This window comes from Aythya fuligula, chromosome 25 (genome assembly GCF_009819795.1).
Source record: "Aythya fuligula isolate bAytFul2 chromosome 25, bAytFul2.pri, whole genome shotgun sequence".
Classification (NCBI taxonomy): Eukaryota; Metazoa; Chordata; class Aves; order Anseriformes; family Anatidae; genus Aythya; species Aythya fuligula.
In genome coordinates, this window is record NC_045583.1 from 2,137,489 (window position 1) to 2,156,141 (window position 18,653).

The 18,653-nt window shown below is 55.3% G+C and overlaps 1 protein-coding gene across 2 annotated transcripts; it reads right to left on the reverse strand.

Moving 5' to 3' along the window:
* Positions 1-1,142: 1,142 nt before the first annotated feature.
* On the reverse strand, positions 1,143-15,622 carry SLC16A1 (solute carrier family 16 member 1). Of its 2 annotated transcripts, none has more exons than XM_032203251.1 (5): positions 15,567-15,622; positions 7,844-8,101; positions 5,525-5,668; positions 4,165-5,025; positions 1,143-3,854 (listed from the first exon to the last, which is right to left on the reverse strand). In XM_032203251.1, exons 2-5 carry the CDS (start codon positions 8,058-8,060, stop codon positions 3,577-3,579), a joined length of 1,500 nt encoding a protein of 499 aa, XP_032059142.1. In that variant the 5' UTR covers positions 8,061-8,101; positions 15,567-15,622; the 3' UTR covers positions 1,143-3,576. The 2 variants fall into 2 exon arrangements, with proteins under 2 accessions (XP_032059142.1, XP_032059143.1); XM_032203252.1 differs by lacking the exon at positions 15,567-15,622 and adding an exon at positions 11,313-11,486.
* Positions 15,623-18,653: the final 3,031 nt, after the last annotated feature.

Consider the following 18,653-nt stretch of genomic DNA (forward strand, 5'->3'; position numbering starts at 1 on the left):
TTTCCTCAATTCTACCTGCTATGAAGAGAATTTTATTTTGCTTCCCCCAGGCGGAAGGAAGGCAGCTTGACGGAGGGTTTCAAGGAAATCTGTGCAATAACTCACACAGCCCAGCCTCACAGAGCCGCAGCGGGGGGCAGGCACAGCACTGACCCAGGAGCACCCTTCAGGGAGCCCCATCCCGCACCCACCACAGGCTTTTTGTGGCCCCCAGGAGAAGCAGCCCCTTGGCAGCACCCAGCTCTGCAGCCACCCTTTGCTCCCAGCCTGGAAGTCACTAATTGTGGCACTGTGACTAATTGGGGCACCGCTCCCTCCTCAAGGCCCCAGCCCCCAGGGAGGAGCGGGGTGAGGAGGCAGCGCTGGGGCCGGGCGTGCTGCAGGGCAGAGTCCACGCAGGCTGCGGTGCCCATCACGCACCAGCCACCCGCACCACGGGGCAGCAGTGCCCGTGCCTCACAAATGATTGATTATGGGATCCATTAATTACAGGATCCCCAGTCTGAGTCACTGCATTGCCCAAGCAGGGCAGCACTCCTCCCCAAACCACACGCACCCCTTCCTCCCCCAGCACCCAGGCCTCAGGACGGAGCGGGCGAGGGCAGGCCCGGTGGGGCTGACACAGGGTCTTGAGGGACGCATGGGGCAGAAGCCACCCCTAGAAAACAGAGGTTTTAGGAACAAGGCCTTATCAGCTAGCCAAGTCAAAACAGCAGGAAATTATTTAAACATTTTTCCTTAGAAGACCAAGCTGGCCCCCTGCCCTGGCTGCGCAAGCCTCTGGGAAGCCAGAGGCAGGAAAGTCGTGTTAGTTACGGTAAGGCATACATCGGCTATTACACTACCAGAACCCAGGGAAAACGGGACACCTGGTTTTATGAGGCAGCTAACAGAGGTCAAGCAGGGGAAGAACACAGCAGACAGGGCCAAGTGCTTTTCATCCCAGGGGAAATCAACACCACCCGCAGTAGCCATTAGCTGTCCAACACCCCCAGGGGCACTGCAGGTCCCCAGACCAGGACTGGGGCAGGAGTGACCAGCCGAGCCCCCAGGCCCACCATGCCCCCCTCACCCTCAGGAGACCCCCAGCAGAGGGGCTGGAAACACACCCGGCATGCACCAAGAGGAACAGGGACCACAGCTCAGCTGATCACGGTTAGTTTATTGCGATGGGAACCAGTTATGACAGCTACAGACACAGCATTTATGGAAATACAGATACTTGGTTTTCCAGTATCGCCGCTCAGTACAATAAAAACCTTCTGTACAAAATACTGTTGGCTTTATAAAGTTTCTCTACAGCATGAAATACCTCGTCTGGTTTTGTGAGGTGTGGAGCTGGCTGTCACAAAGCTGGAGAACCCCAGCAGCAGCACAGAGCAGAGCAGTCAGCAACCCTGCATGGTGCCCCACCAGGCAGCCCTGGGGCAGGGTGTGAGGCTGACCGAGGGGGTTTGGGTTCCCTCATCCCACCAGCACCAGGCCCACAGAGCACCCACAGCACCAAAGGCTGCCAGCCTTGGCAGGCAGGGAGAGCCCCTTCATCACAGCCCTGCCCATAGTACATTTGGGTGCCCTTCCACACCCCATAGTAAAGAGGAACCTTAAGGCATTCGTAAATGTCCTTTTAAAAAGGGTGGGAGAGTGTCAGTGTCTTTAAAAAAAAAAGTAATAAAAAGCCCAAGTTGTGGCCATCTTGCAAACTCCAAACAAAAGCCTCCTCTTGCAGCTGAAGAGATTGAAAGACATGCAAAACATATTTCATCCCTTGCAGGAACCACAGCAGCTTCCCCCCAGGTAGGGTTCATCAAATTAGCAGCTCCGTGCAGCTGGAAAAGCAGGTAGGAACCCAGGCTCTCCCCAAGGCTGTGTTTTCCTGACATGCAAAGGCTGCAACCGAGGCAGTAAGACACATACACAGGCATGCACACACACGCACTCCCACACACCCCAACCTGAGCCTGGCAAGGCTGACGCTGTGCCCATGGGAAAGGGCACCCTCTCCTGCAGGCAGGAGTTTCAGGCTGAGGAGTTTTGCATTGCAGGAAGAGATCTGCACAGGGAAGCCAAACCAGCCCCTAAAGGAAAGCACCGAGTCTCCTTGCTGCCTCCTCTCACAACACCAGGACCTGGCCTAAGGAATTGGCTTTGCACCATATCTGCCCAGCCAGGCTGCTTTACCCCATTTCATCTCCCCCTAACCAACCCCAAATACACGTTGATACGTTGTTTGGCACGGTCCTGGAACATGGCTGTAAGTATGAAAGAAGAGTTCAACATTTGATGGGTGAATTGTAAAAAAACAAGTTTATTTGAAAAAATACTCAGCCTCTTACAAGATTTCTGATCAACATTTACTAGAACTTGAGAGCCATTAACCTGCTCCACGTACGTTGAGATATTTTCCAACACTAAAAAATAAAAAATAAATACGTACAAATTCTTTCCACCCCCTTACACGTCCTAGATGTGAGTGGTTTGGCATCCGTTGCCTTAATATCTTAGTTGAACAGAAGCAAGTAGAAGAGGTTTTTCTAAGAGATAAAAGAGCAGAAGCAGAATACCTGTCTCAGGGATGTAACAACGATAATCCGGTCTGTCTGGCCCCTTCAGCCTGCAAAGCGTTAAGCATCCAAACCCACTTGTCTTGTCGGGACTCTGAGCTGGGGGTTCCCAGGTAGAAACCCACCCCAGAGACGGGCAGCACCTGCGAGCCCCCCCCCCAGGTGGACTGGGGGACTGGTGCCCCCCATGCCAGTGCCCCGTTTGTGTCACATCACACCCAGAGGCACAGCAGAGGGGCAGGCAGGAGGCTCCCACCCAGGGGCACAGACCCCAGCCCCCCACGGGGACGCTCGCACAGCAGACACCACCCGACACGAACTCCGGCCATCCTTTTTTCAAACCTGAATATCCCGTGAGAACACAACTACAAAAAGAAGGATTTTTAGAGAACTACAGTAGCTAAAGTGTTTTCAAAACATACCTAAAGACCACCTAACAGAGCCAGGAGGCATCTGGTAGAGGAGCTGAAGACCCCCTGCCCCCATGCCCAGATCTCCCCCCCGTGGAGAGCCCGCAGGAAGAAGCGTGTGAAGCGGTATTCATCCGGGGCTTGGCCCTGACACCCCTGTGCTTCAACAAATCCAGTATCCTGCTTTTTATGGCTTTTTAACAACAGAACTCCTCAAAATACAGGCACGCGCACACACACCATACCCCGAGCAGAATACAGAGCTAAAGCACGGTTTACAGAGTAGAGTTAAGGCTCATCCAGATTCAGCTAGATATGAAGACTGTAAGGCACGTATTAGTACAATCATGTTACTGTTAAAAAGCCAGAATATAAAAAAGTCATCCCTTCCCCCACCCCCACCCCAAACACGCGAGGATACTGCACACGTAGCTCTGTTACCTTTGTTGAACACAGATGGAAAGACAATTCAGAGCCTGGTTAAAAATGAACACCTGCTTTAAACACTTCTCACAGCCGCTCAACACCAGCAGAGCATTCCCCAGACACCGCTCCAGGGCAGCGGCACTTCCCCCCGACACACTGGGATTAAAACCAGTCCCTCACATGTGGCTTTCTTCCTCTTTGACACCATCTTCCGTGCTCTTCTGCGGCAAGGTGGCCACGTCGTTGTTTGCCTCTTTCTGCTTCTCAGCCTCATCGATGTTGGTCTCCTCCTCTTTCCCTTCGGTCCTCGTCTTCTCCTCCGCCTTCTGTTCCTTCGCCACCAGGTGGTAGTTGATGCCCATCCCGATGAAGAGGTAGACCCCGGAGACGATGAGGATGACCCCGCAGGCCCAGTACGTGTACTTGTAGTCACCGTACATGTCATTGAGCTTACCTGACAGACAGAGAGGGGACAACTTAGCAGGACTACTCCCAGCACCAACAGGGAACCAGGCCAAGGAAGCTCTCCCACGAGCAGCCCAAGCCCATCACCTTTGCTTCAGGTCCCTATTTCTTCTAACCCCTGCTCCCCAACTTGGGCCAGCGCTCAGCCCACCCCCACTCCCCCAAATCCCAGGAAGGTCCAGTGGCTGGAGCTCTCCTTCCCTCACCTCCACCCAGAAATAGAACCCAGCAGGAAGACTGCCAGGACCCACACCCCACGTAATGCCAGACCAGGGGGGCTGCACACGCGGGCACCCTACCGAGCAGAGGGGGTCCCAGAAGCACCGGGCAGCACTCCACGATGGTCACAAGGCCGACTGCACTGGAGAACCTCTGTGCTCCCACCAGGTCCATCAGGGTTTCAAACAGCACCGAGCTAAGCCAGCCAAAGGCAAAGCCAAAGAAACCAGCATAAATGCAGAACCCAGCGTAGGTGGTGGACATGGGGGCCAGGAGGTGGCACACCCCGTTGTAAATCACGGAGATGGCAAAGAAATACTGGACTCTCGGTCTGATCCACTTGGTGTTTGCCACCAGTCCCATGGAAGGTCTGGCTACCATGTCCACAAAGGCCAGTATGGAGAGCAAGAAGGCTGCAGACTCGTTAGGAATCTTCTTGCTCTTCGCATAATTGCTGAGGAAGACCAAGGGAGTGAAGAGCCCAAAAAACATGATCACATTGCCCGACAGATAGAGCAGGAAGCCCCTGTGGGTGAACAGGGAAAGGTCCAAGAACTTGTTGATCGTCTGGAAGAGTGTGCTCTTCTCTTTCTTCGCCTTCCCACCGATGAGGTCTGTGCTAGTATCACCATCATCTTTTTTTGCTTTCCCAGCTTCCTGCAACACCTCTTTCGCAGCCTCTTTTTTCAGCTGGTCTGGCTTGGGGCCAATTGGCCGCATGAGGGACCCAGCAACACAGCAGTTCAGCAGGAGACCACCGAGGATGAGGAAGCTCCCTCGCCAGCCAAATATACCAAAGAACATCTGGTTCACAGGCGCCAAGGTCGACAGGAACACGGGGCTGCCTGCCATAGCCAGTCCATTTGCCAGGGGACGCTTCTTGAAGAAGTACTTGCCAATCATGGTTAAGGCTGGGTTCAGGTTAAATGCAAGTCCGAGGCCTGCAGAAGAAAAGAAATGAAGGATTCAGAGTTCCGCAAGCCAGCAGCACTGACAGAGGGGCCGAGAAAGAGGAACAGGGTTTCAGTTATCACAATTTCAGAGTACCACTTCTCTATTGACTTCCAGCCCCTCGCTACCCCTTCCTGGCAGTATCTGGGAGGACAAGCTAGGGCAGCAGAGTTGTGTGCAGGAGTTAGGGGAGGCAAAAGGAGAACCAGCACAATCCTCAACAAGCCTAACATTTACTGGCATGGCACAATCCTAACCTGAGACAGCAATAATGGAAGGCTTTCTATTTTAAGCATGGCACAAGTGCCTGTGCACTTACATTCTTCCTGCATTATGTCACCAGGGCCACCTTTAAGCTAGAGTACATAGGGGAAATCAGCACTTATGCAAATCCAGGGTAGTTGTTTCACAAGAATTACTAGATAGAAGTCCCTCCTCCAAAGAGGACTTTTCCTGGTTGCAGTCCCATTATAGCAGAGAGTCACTTACCCCCTACAACCCCCACGCAGAAGTAGAGTTCCTCCACGGTGTTGCAGAAAGAAGCTGCAATCAGACCGCACCCAGAGAGGCACCCACCCACGATCATGATGGGTCGGCTGCCGTATTTATTCACCAGGATGCTGCTGATGGGACCTGGGAAGGCAAAGGAGACATGGCCAGAGATGAGTTACTTTTGTACTGGAGACCAGACAGACAGGCAAGCACCCAGGAGGGCTACAGCTAAGGGTTTCCAGATCCCACACGGTGACACTTCACCCAGCGAGGGAACTGGGGTAAGGGGAAAGGACAGAAGGTGCAGAGACAGCTGAAGATAAGAGTGATGTTTGGTTAAAGCACACACTGAAATCCCAGCTGGGGAAGCAAGACTACAGCAAGTGCTGTAGGCTGGGGCTTCTGTTGAGCACCAGGAGCTGTTTGTGGCTGCCGAAAGCCACGACTGTCCTGAGCAAGCTGCTTTCTGTGGGCCACAGTAAGCTGTCTTCCCAGACCACCTGCTCCCCACAGCCACAGCTCGGGGCCAGGGCAAAGCCGTGCTTCCCACAGGAACCAGACACGGCTACGGAGCAGCAGCTTCGATGGGCACTGGGCAAAGTGCCCTGATGGCTCGCAGGAGGAAAAGCCACTGGGCTGCACCAGGGAGACACAGGGGAAAGGGGGCTTCTGTTTTCACTGCTGCCCTGAGGCAGGAAAAGCCCAATTGCTCTGCAAACCTGCCTTTTAAGTGCTTCATTATCAGCAGCTTTAATCCAAAGCAAACAGTGATTAGATACTGTGAAGCATGCTCTACAGACACTAAGATGTATTTAAATAAACTGAATGAACATCCATTGAATATTAACAGACCTAGCTTTACCATTAACAGATAGCCAGGCTGTCAACATGTTGTTCATGGGTCCTCAGACACTACTTGACCTTTCTGCCTAGTTTAAACAGAGCCTGGAGAACATTTGGGAAGCTTGGTTGCTGCTGTAGCAGCTCTCCTGGAGGCCAGAGGGACACATCTGCCTGGGTGTGGGTGGCAGCACCTGTGCCACCAGCTCACAGGCAAGTAGGTCAAGGCAGGTGAGCTGCTGGGATTTGGTGCCAACTGTTCAGGATGAGCAGGAGAGGCAGTGTCAGCGTGGAGAGGGGACAGGGAGCCCCCCAGAACAGAGCCCATGAGGGGCACCAGGCACCGCAACCCCCCGGGCACTCAGGGATGGGTTCTCAGCACTGAAGGAATGGCCCAGATCGAGCCTCATTAAGGCAGCTACACAGTTTACAAGCTTGTTATAACATCGGAGCAGGGAGATGTGCCGGTCGCCTCGCTAGCTAAGCAAGGACAAAGCAGAGCCTGTTTCCCCCAAAGGAAAAGCCTCACGCTCAGCCGGGCCACTGACGTCAGCTCCTTTTGATGCACAAATGCAAATAAGATTCGGGCACTCTGCCAGCTTGGGATGGCAGCAGTACAAGCTCTGATTTGCCTCTGAAGTACACACAACAGCAACGTCCCAATAAGAGTTTCTTTCAGCCAGGCTACCCGGTGCAAAACTGCATTTGCAAGCTGGTACAAGGCACTGGGACTTCAGGACAGGAGATACAAAGACTGGAAATGCATCGCCCCGGCAGACCACAGGCTGCCGGCTCCTAGCTGGTATAAAGAAACACCAAATGCACAGCTTGGGGGGTACGACTCCAAGTAGTTTCTGAAGCACAGGGGAGGGGAGCTGTTTCACTAAGCAGTTGGCTTTGTTCTGTTCGCATTTCTGTACTTCCAGTGCATTCTGCCATCTCCAAACAGTACAAGCTGTCTAAGGCACTGCTCAGCACCAGCAGGGAAGAACAGACAAACTTCAGCGCACTCTAGAACACATTTCAGCAGTCAGAGCTGATCAGAAAAGGGAACAGATCCTTACAGACAGCCACTGCTTGCTGGACTCAAAATGAAAGTGTCTTATCTAAAAGACAGAGACCCCGTGAACAGGGCTCCTCCGCTCAGCACAGCCGCTGTTCCCAGCCTCCTCGTGGGTGCTGGGAGCAGACAGCATCAGCAGTGCGTTGTAACAAGTGCAGAATTATACAAGTTGTAATTCCCCGGAAAGATTTTACCTACAGCTTTCCTGAGAAGGACAGATTAACCCAGCTTCTGCATTCTGGGCATTAAAGAGAACTTTTTGAGCCATCTACTTCAAGCAAACTTGCTAAGGGAAGTTTTGTTCTCACATAAAGCTCCAACTCTTAGTAAAGCTTTGGCTGCTGTTACAGTGAGATGCAATTAATCAGACCCAGCACCCCATACTCCAACACCACTGTCTCCAGCTCACTTACCTCCTGCATACATAACAGCCAGCATGATAGAGGAGATCCATGAGACTTTGCTGCTAGATGCGTTGAAGATGACCTCGATCTCTTTGAAGAACACAGTGATGGATTTGGGGAAGGCGTAGGAAAACCCGATGGAGATGAAAGCTCCGATGACCACAGCCCATCCCCATCCTCCTTCAGGGGGAGTGTATCCCACAGGGCCTCCGACGGCCGGGGGCATCTTGAATGAAGCTGGTGATGACTCAGTTGGGGCTCAGAGACCTGCAGAGGACAAAGTATTGGCCTGTGCTCAGCTGAAACAAGTCCCCACTGCCCTGCCACACAGAAAGTCCATACCACCAGCACCCGGATCACCTCGGTGCGCCCCAGGCTCGTGAGCACGCTGGCCCCTGAAGGCTCTCTAAAGTCACAGGCTCAGATCACTGGTGGCCTTTAAAAGCCCTGGCGAGCAGGTATTTATTTATATGCGACAGGTTTAAGACATGATATGCTATTATAAGCCGAAAAGGGCAGGCGGTGATCTTGCCAACAGCGGCCGGGCACAGCAACAAAGAGGAGGCCGCAGAGCAGGGCCGTGCTACCGGGCCAGGCCCTGGAGGGTCCCACGGGGCAGCACCCAGCAGGATGGGGCTCACAGGCCCTGGGCACCCCCAGCACTGAACTGCACACATGGGTTTTCTTGAGACCTGCTATCAGTGAGATCCATTAATTAATCCACACTGGGAATGCTGAAACCCACCCCGATGGCCCCCAGTGGTGTTCCAGCAGGTCCACAGCCTTCCTGACCCTCACCCAGGGAAGCCCAGGCAGGCGAGGGCCAGAGGGGAAACCCCAGAGGCAGGCAGGGACCCCAGGTGTCGCCCCCAGCAGCCACCCCACACTCTGGAGGGCTGCCTGCAGCAGGGGCAGCACACACAGGTCATTAAGTGCACACACACCAGGAAAAAACAGACAAGGCAGACAGACAGGTGCCACCCCAGCACAACCCCCTGAAGGTCACAGGCCACAGCTAAACTTAGCCATGAGCAACAACAGTGGGAAGCTTCCCGGGATGCTGCCAGGGCTCCCAAGGCTCACCGCAGCCCCGGGGCAGGAGGTGGATTCGCTCCAGGCCGGCCTCCCCAGGGCTCTGCCCCTATAGGATGTCTCCGCACCCACCCCATAACCAAGCCGTAGCCAAACACTTCCTCCCCGATACCAAAAAAGCTACAGAAGATTTCATGAGAGCACCCAAGTACCAGCAGCAATGACCTTAAAAGTTCGAAGACATGCATGAAATTTATTGTTTTCTAATTCTGTCTATCTGCTGAACCACGGGATCCTTCTTAGACAGGCAGAGCATGGAAAGGCTGGGTCAGTGCAAGTAGTGCAGCTCCTGTGCTTGCTGTAGGGCTGGCTCACACAGTGAAGCTGTGGTTATTTGAAAAACAACAAGGCTGCTCCAGACAGCAGAGAGCAGCACGAGCCACCCCTGAGAGGAAGCGCAGCTGCTCACATACACATTTCACAATATGCAAAACAACAGGAACTGCCACAGTCCCTGAAACTCCAGCATGCCCCTACAGATTTCGAGATGCTCTCAGTGTTGGGATCTTGCTCGCAGGACATCTGCTGGGGGCCAGGGAGAGGCAGAGCTCAGAGCCAGGCAGCCCAAGCACCACCAGGCCATGCTCTGATCAGAGCGAGCCTCGTGAGCCACAGAGGGGGCAGCAGGCTCCTTTGGCAGAGTCTAAACCCTCCTGCTAGTTTTCTGCTCTGCTGCTCAGGTTTTCGGTTGAAGAAAAAGCCATCTTTGAGCACAAGACCTTTCTTCAGAGCTCCCGTAAGTCGCACCACAATGCAGCGATAACTCCAAATGCAAAGCAGCGCGCGGACTCAAAGCTGCAGCGTGCCCTATTTATAGCACGCATCCGTTTGCGCTTCCTGCAATTACCATCTCATACACGGCCACTGGCATGCCAGCATCCACCTGGCACGCTCCCTCCTGCTGCTGGCAGCCCGTGCGTTACCGCAGGTACCCGTATCGCTTTCCTTTGCTCTTTCACTCCACCACCCACCGGAGCCCCGCAGCTCCTCCTGCCGAGCAGAGGCCTCCCGGCCACAGGCCTGCAACACAACAGGAAGGAGGCAGCACTGCAGGCTGCCTTCCCTAAGCCCTTAAGACTGGTTTAGCCTGGCCCAGGCACGGAGCTTTCCGGCTGGAAGAGTATTTTGCCCGCACCCCAGCCAATGCAGCACATGACTGTCACAAGCACGCTGCCCCTTCAAACAAACAAATCATTGACAGGACGCTCCCCAAGGCGAGCCCCCCCATCAGCCCGACTCACCGCAGCCACCGGCTGGTCCCCAGCGAGGACGGTGCCAGCCAAGCCCTGCATGACACGCAGCCACAGTGCACTTTGTCCTCTGGCCATTGAGACAACTCCTCCAGAAGTTACGTGCTTCTTGGAAAGCTGATATGAATATTGGGGTTATCAACACCTTCCGGACAGTGCACACTGAAGTTTCCTGCTTACTCTTGCTTTCTGAGTCAGACTGAGCTTTCAGAGCATTCAGTAAGCTCTAATGCATCATTTAACTACCCTGATTTGCCCAAAACATTCTTAAAAAAAGAAACTGCCACATTTTGTTAATAAAAGCTATCAGCTACTAGCAAGTAGTAAGAACTTCCCAATAGTGCAAATAAAAGCTACTGGCAATAAAGGTATCAAATCAAAAAGCTGGGCGGTGCTCATGAGGTTGGGGATTTTTCCACTTTGCTTCTGAGACAGAACACAGGTTTAATTCTTCCATCACTCCCGAGAAGCTCAGCTGTGCCAAAATTACTGTGGCTTGGTTCATTTATTTGTTCTTCCTCTGCAAGCAACATCCCTCTTCCTATGGCTGTTCAGGCAGCGCCTTCCTATAAAAGAAAAAGGACTTTTGGGGGGTTAAACATAACCTCTCCTGCATTGCCAATGCATGGTGAAAAGCCTTGGCCTGAAAGCAGCTCTAGGAAGTCTGAGACCATTAAACCAGATTCCCAACATCTGACGCCAGAGGGTTTACATGAGTTCTGCGTGCCACAACATTTTTCCCCGACTCATTACAAATCCTTATTAAGACAGACCAGTTTTAGAAAGCTTTTCCTTCTACCGCATTAAGGTTTCTTTCTGATTTCCTCTGTGCCGCCACACAGGCGTAGTTTCAAATGAGAGTGGAAAAAAGCACATGCGAGGCAGTCAGTCCAGAAGGAAAGCTTCCCTCCCCTTTGAAAAAAAAAAAACAATGCCGTGATGACATTTACAGTTCTGTTTTGGAAGAGCTGCAACGTGTAAGACGTGTTTGGAAATCAAATTCACAGCTGCCAGGCAGCAGCTACAGTTTGCCCTATTAGGAAATAAAATAACCATATTTGCAGTAATTAAGACTGATGAGCCCAAGTAATGACTGCAAGTATCACATCTGCCAGCCTGTAAACTTCTTGACAAACCTGCAGAAATGGGTAGCCTACAGCAAGCCCTTTTCCTACACAGCAATGGCAAGAGCAGAGACTGAGGCAGTCCACACCATATCATCCAGAAACAGGTCCTGGAGAGGACCAGGATCCTTTCCTCCTCCCAGGTCCCACGCACCAGCACTGCGATTGATTCCTTGCTTGAAGCTGCCTGGATCAGGAAGATTTTAAGACTTCTGCTTACATAATGCTGCAAATTACTGTGCTTTTAAAAGCCCCGGATTGGCAGGATTCCACAGCAGAAAGACAGAGGATCACATTTATAAGGCACTGCAAATGCTGAAAAATATTTCTGGGGCAAGCCCTTTAGCAAAGTATCCTCAAAACACTCTTTCCAGGGCAGGAAGAGAAGGGGCTTCTCCCCAGGGGGCAGAACCCCAGCCCCTCAGGTCCCTGCCCATCCCCCTCGCTCCCATCCTTCCAGCTCAGGGTTTTACCTCACCAGGCACACATCCACACTGCACCCACTGCCTTGGGTGCTTTTAAAACCTCTCCCAGAGCAGCAGGACTCGCTTGGCAGCCGCAGGCAGGCAGCACCCACAGCAGAAACCAAGCACCCCTCCGCCTGAGCTGAAGTCTTGTGCTCATTGCTGGGAGCTGCTAGCAGCTGCAAGCTGTTTATGGTGAATAACGCTTCATAGCTTCAGATTTGGACTTTTTCTGGCTAGAGGAAAGATCAAACACAGATTGTTATAAGCTAATGAGACGCTGCTTCCACTGGTTTAAAGCGGGTTTACGGAATTAAGCATGGGGATGTAATCCCAGCAAGCACCCCCAGCCGAGGGTTTAACCTGCCTGTACATGGCATACGTGACGACCCAGCGTTTGCAAGGGCTCTGCACCAAAACAATACTCAATTGAGGTCCTGCTCAGCTGAAGCGTTTGTTCCCAGGGTGAAGCGAGGTCAGCAGCATGTAAAGAGTTTGCCCAAGGACAGCAGCCCACACAGATGAGCTCAAGGTTCTCCTGCCAGCAGCTGCACGGCCTGCTCAGCTCCCCTCCTCTACCAGAAAGCGGCCGGCGTATCCCTAGACATGCTCCAGTCTGCCAGCCTGGTGAGCCAGCCTGGAGAACAGACAGCTAGACGCCAAAAGGCAAGACTTTTGCACTCGTAAAGGAAGGAGCAAGTGGCAGCTGCCTTCATCTTCAGCTCAGAGCCCGATCCCGCAGCGCTGCAAGCCCCAGCCTGCAGCCGTGGAGCAGAGGTGCACGGCAGCCCACTCACCGGCACCCGGCGGGCAGGCACTCACCTGGGCAGGGCTGCCGAGCGCTGGAGGCTCTCCTTGAACATCAGCCACTACAAACACCGTCTGCTGAGGACAGAGCACGCCAGGGATTTGAAGATAATCCCCTGCGCAGCAGTCACCACGCCTGGCTCGCAGGCTACAAAAAGGCCGCGCCACAGGTCTCAGAAAGCGAGCTGGCTGAGGGAGAGGGACATCGAGACCCTTTGTCAGGAGCACAAGGGGGATGGGGGAACAAACAAGACAGGCAGATCCCCCTCCAGAACGGGTCCATTACAAGCACCGTTCCAGGCTGCTGTCTTTAGCTGTTACCACCACTGATGCTCAGCCTGCCTGAGCAAGGACCCAGGGTATGGGAGGATGGGATTTCTCATACCAAGCACTGCTATGAGAAAGCGTGAAGCAAGCTTAAGCAAGCTATCAAAAAGATCAAGGGAAAAACCTTGGCTGTTTTCTTACATTGCTGCCTGGCAATTGCCATGACTCAAGCGAGGCTCTCCCAGAACCCTCTGACCCACAACCACGGGCAAACCTCACGCACAGGTTACAGGCACAGCACTGCCCAGATCAGCTGCACGCCCAGCACAGCCCCTGCAAACACAACAGGGAGAGGCCAGCCCGGGCACAGCCAGGCAGGGCTGCCAGGCACCGCGGCCGTGCCTCTCGTGCTCCGTCCACAAAGCCACAAGCTCACCTGCAGCAGGAGCTGCGGGGCTGCAGACACACAGCCCCCCGACCCAGCACATCCCAGGTGCAGGCAGTGCAGGCCTGAGTGCCAGGGGCTCCTCCTCAGAGCTGATCTGTGCCTCAACAAGAAATGCTCAGAATGAGAAAAATGTGGTACCAAGCAGCATCGGCATTCCTTCACCAGACATCAATACCACCAGAGACACATCCCCTCCAGATTTCGCTGCAGAGCGTGTTTGTGCGAGGCTGCAAAACTCGAGTCACACAGTTGCTACAGTCAGAGCATTTCTGCTCCTTTTCCTGAGGGCACCAGCTCGAGCTCTTTGTTCCCAGCCACCTCTGTACCATTGCCTTTAGAGCCTCCAAAGTTGGGCTAAAGCAGCTCCATGGATGAAACCACCCGACACCACCTGGGTGACTGTGGTTTCAGGAGTCAGCTACAGCCTCACACAGACCTTTGGCTACAGCACAACTGTACAACAACAGAAGGAACATTTCACAACGAGTTTTACAGACAATAATGGGAAGAGGCTTCTGCTTTCTTAAGAAAAGTTACTGTTATCTGCTGATTTCACAGAAGGAAATAGAAGCCGTAAAACTGAGATTAGCACTATAGTGCTCCAATAAAGCTTGCCTGCATAGCCTACGTGCAACTTTTCAACTCCTCACAAGGGATATATGAAGTAAAACACTGGAAGTCTCCAGCCTATAAAAGTCACCGGGTATTTTCCACATTAGCTGCCAGATTAATCAAGACAAGTGAGAGATTTGAGCACAGCAGAAATCACACAAACCATTCGCACCTTTTTATTGGGAACCACCTCCTGGCTTTCCCAAAAGGGGGTGATTCTCTCAACCCTCTTCCTGAAGGGCCAGGGCAGAAAGAACATGGTCAGGGTCACGGCATGGCAGGGAAGTTTGCAGTGCAGCAGCAAAACGCTTGTTTGTAGGCAGAGGATCCACCACACCGGTGGTTAAGTGAGAAGATAAAAGCAGCAAGCAGGAGCTGTGGGGCTCTGCCTGCAGCCCCAGCCCCCCAGGCACGCAGCCACTGTTCCCTGCGCTTCTCAGGAGTCAAAAAAGCCTCAGAGCAGAGCCACCCGGGAGAGGCAGCCTGCACTAAATTACCTCACTTAGCATGAAAATGGGATGCTTGTGCACCACAGAAAGGCTCCAGGCAGACAGAAAAGCAAGAAAACACTACCCCTGGATTTCAGGTGTCTCGTAGGAAAGGTAAAAATGACTTATTTTAGTCGCCCCCCCCCGAGAAAATTAAAAGCCCAGGAACACCTTGTGCAGATGGCCCCAGCTCGTGGGGCAGCAGGAGCCTGGCGGAGGGGACAGCCCTGGGGCTGCCTGCTGGGACCTGCTGCCATGGGGGGGGGGACAAAGGGCACAGCTCGGTCCCCTCTGAGCCTCCCCAGGGAGTCGCAGGTCACCCGCTCTCCTTGTGGCCCCCCCGTTCGTGACCTCCCTCGGGGCGGTTACGGGACCGGGGAGCACGGGCAGGCGGCAGCCCGAGGGCCTCGGTCCCCCCCCGCCCCGGCCACCCCGGGCCCCTTCCCCGCTGTTATCGGCGGCTCGGAGCGAGGCTGTAATCGCCCCAGCCCCGGCTCCCCCCGCTATCTGCGGCTCACACGGGGCGGATTTGCCCTCCCCGCTACCGGGAAGCCCGAGGGCTGCGGAGCCCCCGGACGGCGGCTCCGTGCACCGGCCCCCACCGGTCACCGGTCGCCCCCCGTTCACCCCGAGGAGCTCCACCGGGGGGGCACCGCCTGCCCACGGCCCTGCACCGGGACAGGGGGGGAACACGGGCCCAGGAACCGGCACCCAAAGTCCTCTACCGGGGAAGGTCACGGAACGAGGGCCGGGCATCCCCGGCCCGACACCGACCGGCGGCTGCGGGGCCCCGGGGGTCGACCCCGGAGTTACGGGGAGGGGGCGGCGGCACCGTGCAGCCCCCATCCAGCCCCCAAGCCACGACTGGGGGCCCGGGGCCGGCCGGTTCGCACCCCCAGCGGCACGGGAGGGCATCCACCGACCCGGTGCGGCCCGGAGGAGCCCGGTGCCCGCCGGCCCCGCGTGTCCCCGCCGCCGCAGCGCCCTCCACGAGGTCCCTCCACGAGGTTCCGGCTGCGCCCCGCGCCCCCGCCAGGCCGGGAGCGGCAGCCCCGGGATCACGGAGCCGCACCACCCACCCCGAGACCCCCCCATCCCATCCCATCCGTTCCCGTCCCCATCCCATCCCGGTGCGGTGCCCGGTGCCGTCCCCCCGCCACGTGGCCCCGCCGGGCCCTACCTGCGCGTGCCGCCGCCGGCCGAGTGCGGCCCCCCCCGCCCCGCCGTTATACGGGACCGCGGGGGGGCGGGGCCGAACTCAGGCTCCGCCCCTTTCCCCGCCCCCCCCCCCCCGCCGCCGCCGCCGCCACGTGCGCTCCGCGGCCCCCGCCCGGGCCCCCCGGCCCCACCGCCGCCGTGTGCCCCGGCACGTACCGGGCACCCCCCCCCCCCCAGCCCCCGCCCTGCTCCGCCCAAACGGGTGGGAAGCGAGGCCACGGCGCGGAGCCGGGCACCGGGAGCCCCACCGGGACCGGGTCCGGCACCGGGATCATCCCCGTTTGGTCCCCGGGGGTCTCCTCCCCTCCGGCACAGCCGCCGGGGGTGTCGGTGGGGACGGGCGAGCAGCGAGCCCAGCTTCAGGGAGCCCACCCTGGGCTGGCCCCGGTCCCCGGTGCTGCACCGGAGCCCGGGGGGACCCGGGGCTGTGCTCGGAGCCCTGAGCCAGGAGCTGGGATGCGCTGCTGGGTGCCCCGCTCGCCCCTCGCAGAGCCCGGGGCTCTCCCCGTCGGTTCTGCGGGAGACGGGCCCAGGCTCGGCGGCTGATGGAGCCTGGAAGGTGCTGGAAGATGCTGGAAGATGCTGGAAGCTTCTGGAAGCTGCCCGCATGCGGAGCCCCTCGCTGTCGGGTGCACGGCGGTGGCAGCGCCGCATCGAGCCCTGCACCCCCTGTGTGTAACAGGCCCTGCTCGAGGGGCTGTTCCCTGCGGGTGCTTCCCTGCAGCCGCCGGTTCCTGCGGCCCTAATGAAGTTAATTGTCCTCTGGGTCTCACATCTAATGCTCTTAATTCGTTTCAGAGCAGAGAAGCGCGGTGCAGTTCACCTCGGAGCCCTGAGAGGCAAAAAGGCAGTGACACTCAGCAGATGGGAGCTGGAGCAGCCGCAGGGGGGGTGCAATCCCTTTTCATATCAAAGGCAACCACGGTTCCTCCTCACCGCAGCCGGCGCGTGCAGGGGTGTGCGCAGTGTGTCAAGGCACTTAATGGGCCAGGTGCACTCGATAAAAGCGCACCAGGCACTGCAGCAAACTCCCTCACCCACTTCTGAAGCAAGACGACGCCGTGAACCAAGGAGCGAGTGGGCGGGCGGCTTTCTTGATACATCTCCTGTGCAACTCGGTAAACAGGGATAGGCCCGCGCTCGAGTTTGCTTAGACAACAAGGCGAATAATAATTAAAAAGGGCAATTTGGGATCAAACTCAACGTGCTGCTTGGCTTTGCCGTCCTGTAACGCCTTAACTAGGGACCGTGGGCTTCGTGGGACGCTGCTGCTGCGTCTTGTAGACAGCAGGAAGGAGTCCATGCTCTGTGCCTCTGCTCTTCTGTCTCCTTTAAAAGGCAGATTTAATATTAATCCCTCCAGGAATTTTTTCTTGAGAGGAAAACAGGATATTGTTTCAGGATATTGGGCAACAAAGCTGCCCTTGAAAAGCAACTATAAGCAGCCTTGCAGTCCTTACTACTGGCTGCATTTGTTGTTAATCGAGTTGAAAATTGGGTACAGCCAAGCCCTTTTACTTCCAGAATGAGTGAGAGGTCACAGCAGAGTAATTCAAGTTCAGGTTTCTGTATCCCATTGTAAACACTAAGGACTTGTAGTAATCTTAAAATATAATCACTAGCTTTGGTTTCCATTGGAATTAATGTCTCCAACAGGTGTAAAAGGCTATCCCCCTCATCTGCCATGAATACGTGTGTCCTGCTTGATAAGAGAGATAACAAACAGGAGTCCAAATCCAGGAATTATTGGAAATCTCTTGGGAAAGCCTGTTTTTTCGAGATATCCATCCTAGTTTCCTGACTAGGCTTTGGAAAAAGGTTTTCTGAACTTTTGGGTTCTCATTTAACTTTAACTGAGCTTCCAGGCCCTGAGTTCACCCATCCTCACGACCCTGTGACAATGGCTGTGGAAGAGAAGGCGTCGGAGCGCCGTCCTTGGGGAGCGCGGGGGGTCTGCCTCCGTCGGATGACAAAGGCATGAGATTGTTCAGGGGTGTGTAACAGCTTCTGTCATTGTTTAGACAATAATATGTCTTGGGAAGTAATTGTTTGTTGATAAAATGTTTTAAATGGCCACTAATAATCAATAGAAAACCTTTGGAAATATGGTCTTCTGTACGCTCACAGACAACCTGCACCAGGGCTCGGTCACCCTCTGAGTGAAGGGGCTTCTCCTCCAGCTCATGTGGAACTGGGCTGCTCCCAGGTTCACAAACACGTCCTCCCTTGGGAAGCAAACGAAGGATTAACAGGATTGTGTTCTGCAAAGTGCTCCTGAGGCCAGGTGCTAATGACTGCTTCAGAGAGAGCTGCCCCAGCGGGACGGGAGTTGAGGTTTTTCTCACCCTCCCTCAGCATATTAATTGCACCAGTAAGTGTTAACGATGGCAGCAGAACGAATTCCTTACAAAGATGAGTTGCAGGGGCATGTGGTGAGACAAAGACATTAATTTGGGCGTCAGATGATGTGTGGCAGCAGGCAGGATGGCCTCACTGAGTGTCTCCCAGGGCAGCCCTGCAGCTGGGCCCAACGCTGTGCATCCCTGGCCAGGAGCAGGGTGCTTGCCCAGAAGCAAGGGGTCCTTGGCCACATGGAGACCACACAGCAAGCCCTAAGGGATGCCACATGCACACCATGGTCCTGCCTCGACCCTCACCCTGTGCCTTTAACTCGTTCCCTGAGGTGGGCACGCTCTGGTTCGTCTCCTCATGGTACGGCTGGTGCGGAGCATAGCAGCCCGTTGCCTTTTGCCAAGAAGCTTATCTGGCACAAGAAATGGTATCTCTGTTCCTCCTTCCTTGCTGTCCTTAGCCGGGGGAAGGTGCTGGTGCTCGATGTACTTTCAGTGCTGACTCCTGCTCTGTGGGGACTCGGGAGGTCTCTGCTTGCTCCTCCAGGAACGTGGGGGCTGCCGTCCTTCCCTGCAGATTGCCGCCCCATATGTTCCTGGCACAGCAGCTCGTTCCCTCCATACTCCCCGTGCTCGCCTCCCGAGTGCTGGCTGCCTGACAGCACATCTCGGCACTGCCAGGTCTGCCGCTCGCGTGT